Raw genomic sequence first — 3,740 nt, forward strand, 5'->3', positions numbered from 1 at the left:
AGGATTTTTAAACTGTAAAAGTATGTCATGGAAAATCTTTATGACGTCTGTGTACAATAACAAAAAAGGTAATTAAGCCCTTAAATTAAATTTCACTGTTTCAATTATTTTGGAATTAATGTATGCCCCTGTTGTTCAATTTAAAGTATATTCTGAGAAAATATAAACAAAAATTATAAATATATATAATAGATATTTATTTACCAAAAACGCCATTGTGACTTATATGTCACAAAACAATAAAAAAAATATTGACATTCAAAAATAAAAAAACATCAGAAATGTGTTCTATGGAGTTCACATTGGTCTGTGGTATATCCCATATTTTACCTTCAAGGAAAATGGGTCTGGGTCTTATATCACATTGGCAGAAAATCAATGATATTTAACAGGACAAGTGTGTATGGGATTTAGTGGATCAAAAAGTAGGTGGCAGATTGCAACTTCCTTGCGACACCCCCCACACTTCCAAGCAGAAAAGGAGAAACTACGGTGGTTGTGAAACAGAAATAACAATTGGGCCATTATCTAGAGCCAGTGTATTGGGGGCGGCTGGTGGCTCAGAAGGTAGAGGGTCGATCCCCCAGCTATCATTGATACTGAACCCCAAAATTGCTCCCAATGTGTCATGAATGAGTTAGTTTCTGTTCAATGGCTTCGCCATCACTGTGTAAATGTTATTCTAATAATAATAATAACAATAATAATAATAATAATAATAATAATAATAATAATAATGACATAATTTGTATAGTGCTTTTGTATTTGAAGATCTTTTTTGACTTGGTTATATAAGTGCCCTATTTTCATAATCAGCAATAATCTGCCTTTCGGCCATTTTTGTGATTCACACTCTTTCAAGGAAACCAAACTTTGAGCTTGTTGACTTTATAGTGTTTTTGTTTGTTTTATTCCATTAAACAGTTAATGAAATAAGTCACTACTCATCAGTACTGAGAACTGGCACTACTGATCTTTGTCTGTATGAATACTCAGAATTGGTCTTTGTGGTAAATGGGTGGGGTAAAAAAAAGAAGGAAAAAAAATGCCTGCATAAATGCATCTTTGTGTTAACACATAACACATACATTAATGCTGAGAAAAAAATGCTGAAAATGTCTTTGATAAATTTGATAAAAAAATGGCCAAAGAATTAGGGTTATGTTACGGTTAGAATTGTACTGGATTGTAAAAGTAGCATTGTGCCAACTTATATATAGTTAGGAATTTTAGTCCAGTGGTTCCAAACCTAGGAGTTGGGCCCCCTCCAAAGGATCACAAAATACATCTGAGGGGTTGTGAGATGATAAATTGGGTATTTCTTTTTCATTTTTTTGTAAAAATTGGATACATTTACATCTTTGATCCTTGACCATGGACCACAACTAGACATTACCTTTGGGTCACAAGTCAAAAATGTTGGAACCAGTGGTTTAAAGGACCAGTGTGTAGGATTTAGTGGCATCTATTGGTGAAGTTAAAGATTGCAAACACCGCTTGCGCTTATATTTGACGACCTGGGAATGAGAACAGACTGTGAGGTGTGTAGATGAAACTAAGGTGGCTGTGAAATTCGCACAAAGTTCTGGGCTACTGTAGAAACATGGCGATTCGACATGGTGGACTCCATGAAAGAGTGAGCCGTAAAAATACTTTTTTCTAAAGTATTGATAAAACATCAGTTTCTATATTAAGGTGATTAATAATGAAAACATACATATGAATATTATATTGTATTTTTATTTTTATTATGTAGCATCAAATGGTGCCCTTAAAATTGTACATATACACTTGAATACTTACTTTACTTTAATTTTGACCACTTTATATACTGGTATGGATTGAAACATAATCTTCTTTTAAACTAGAATATCAAATCCTACAGATCCTACAGTTGCTTTTTTCTCAGCTCACAGGCACAGCGAAAGGAGTCAGCTGAGTCTTGGAGTGAAACGTTTGATCAGTAACACAACAAACTGACCATACACCCACTACAATAGCAAGCTCCAAAAATTCTGGAAACTGTATATTCGAGCTGGATTAAAGTGCTTAGTCCCCCCATTAAGATTTACACAACAAATCCTGGCTGGCCCTGTCTCGAAAAGCTGTTTTTTGTTTTTCACTCAATTATTTTAGCTGGGAATGACTCAACAAACCAATTAATTTGCTCTATTTCAAATTTGTTATCAGAATTATCCTGTAAATGGTATTTGTTCACACATAAATATATAATTCATTTTGTATGTGACCAAATGTTACAAAACGTACTGTACATGTGGCTGTACAGTAAGTTCTGTCTGAGGCCAGTTTCATGTACTTGCCTGTTTTTTTTCAAAATTAATTCTATATAATAAATCAGACAATCAGTCTTTTGATACAAAGTGGCTATTCAGCACTTAATAGTCCCTTCAGGCAACTCCTTGGTATTCATTCAGATCTTAGTCCAGCTCACTGCTCTGCTGTCAGGTGATCATCACAAGACTGTTGGCTTAATCCTCCTCCCTACAAAAGCAAGAACAGAAATTAGAGGCTTTCTTAATGTGCATGTAACCAACTGGAACACAACATGATTTGGCTTTAAGTGTTGTTTCCATTGATGTTAAAACTATCAGTGAATCTAATTTAAAGATACGCAACTGGGGACCGTAGCAGACTGAGATTCCACACTCTTCTGGGGGAACTAATTGACCGTATTACTGCTGAAAGTTGATATACAAACTGATTTGTCACCACTGGAGGAAAACAAACAGGTGAAATATGATGAATGCACTGAGTCTTGCCCTTCTTTGTTTATTCCTCTGGCCTGAGCTTGCAGAGGCTCAGTTTCCTCGAGTGTGCTGCACAGTGGAGGGGATCCTGTCCAAGCAGTGCTGCCCTGCTCTGGGCTCAGATCCTGCCAACGTGTGTGGCTCTCTGTCGGGGAGAGGAAGCTGCTTGGCTGTTCGAGTCGACAACAAACCCTGGGGAGGACCATACAGACTGAGAAATGTTGATGACAGAGAAAGGTGGCCAACCAAATTCTTCAATCAGACTTGCAGATGTACTGGTGAGTCATGTTATATTAGGATACTGCTTTGGTGAACAAGTCCATTCAGCTATAGCATCATTTTATTCTGTTTCTTTACTTATTTATTTGTATGTGTTTTATTTATGTTATTTTATTGCAAAGCACTGACATTTAGTTTGCTGTCTGTGCTGAAGGTAACTTTGCAGGGCATGACTGTGGTCAGTGTAAATTTGGCTGGACCGGACCAAACTGTGACCAGAGGAAAGCTCCTGTGGTACGGAAGAACATCCACTCCCTGACACCTGAAGAGCTCCAGGAGTTCCTTGATGTTCTGGAACTGGCGAAGACCACCACCCACCCAGACTATGTCATTGCTACCCAGCACTGGCTGGGACTCCTGGGACCGAATGGAACTGAGCCCCAGATTGCCAACATCTCTATCTATGACTTCTTTGTCTGGCAACATTATTACTCTGTCCGAGACACTCTTCTTGGTAAATGAGCATGGTCACATTTCTTGATATAAAACTACTAAAACTGGTTAGTTCATAGTCGTGGACTCAAAAAACTATAAGGAATATAATACAATATAGAATATATTAGTTGGAGCATCATCGAAGGTCTATGTTTAAAAAAAATATGAGATAATATAATCTATAATTTCTTCAACAACATACATTTGAGGTATAGAGTCAATTATTATTAGAAAGTCTTATTGCAGTGGGGAGGAACG

At 36.8% G+C, this 3,740-nt stretch overlaps 1 protein-coding gene across 1 annotated transcript in view; it reads left to right on the forward strand.

Moving 5' to 3' along the window:
• The first annotated feature begins 2,724 nt into the window (after positions 1-2,724).
• The window catches only part of dct (dopachrome tautomerase), a 4,094-nt gene continuing 3,078 nt past the window's right edge, over positions 2,725-3,740 (forward strand). Inside the window, exons 1-2 of the mRNA XM_035676044.1 lie at positions 2,725-3,046; positions 3,202-3,501. Coding sequence (XP_035531937.1) covers positions 2,758-3,046; positions 3,202-3,501 — 589 coding nt within the window. The 5' untranslated portion in view covers positions 2,725-2,757. The remainder of the gene's footprint in view (positions 3,047-3,201; positions 3,502-3,740) is intronic.

This window comes from Morone saxatilis, unplaced genomic scaffold (genome assembly GCF_004916995.1).
Source record: "Morone saxatilis isolate NCDOM2014 unplaced genomic scaffold, NCSU_SB_2.0 Contig5, whole genome shotgun sequence".
Taxonomy (NCBI): Eukaryota; Metazoa; Chordata; class Actinopteri; family Moronidae; genus Morone; species Morone saxatilis.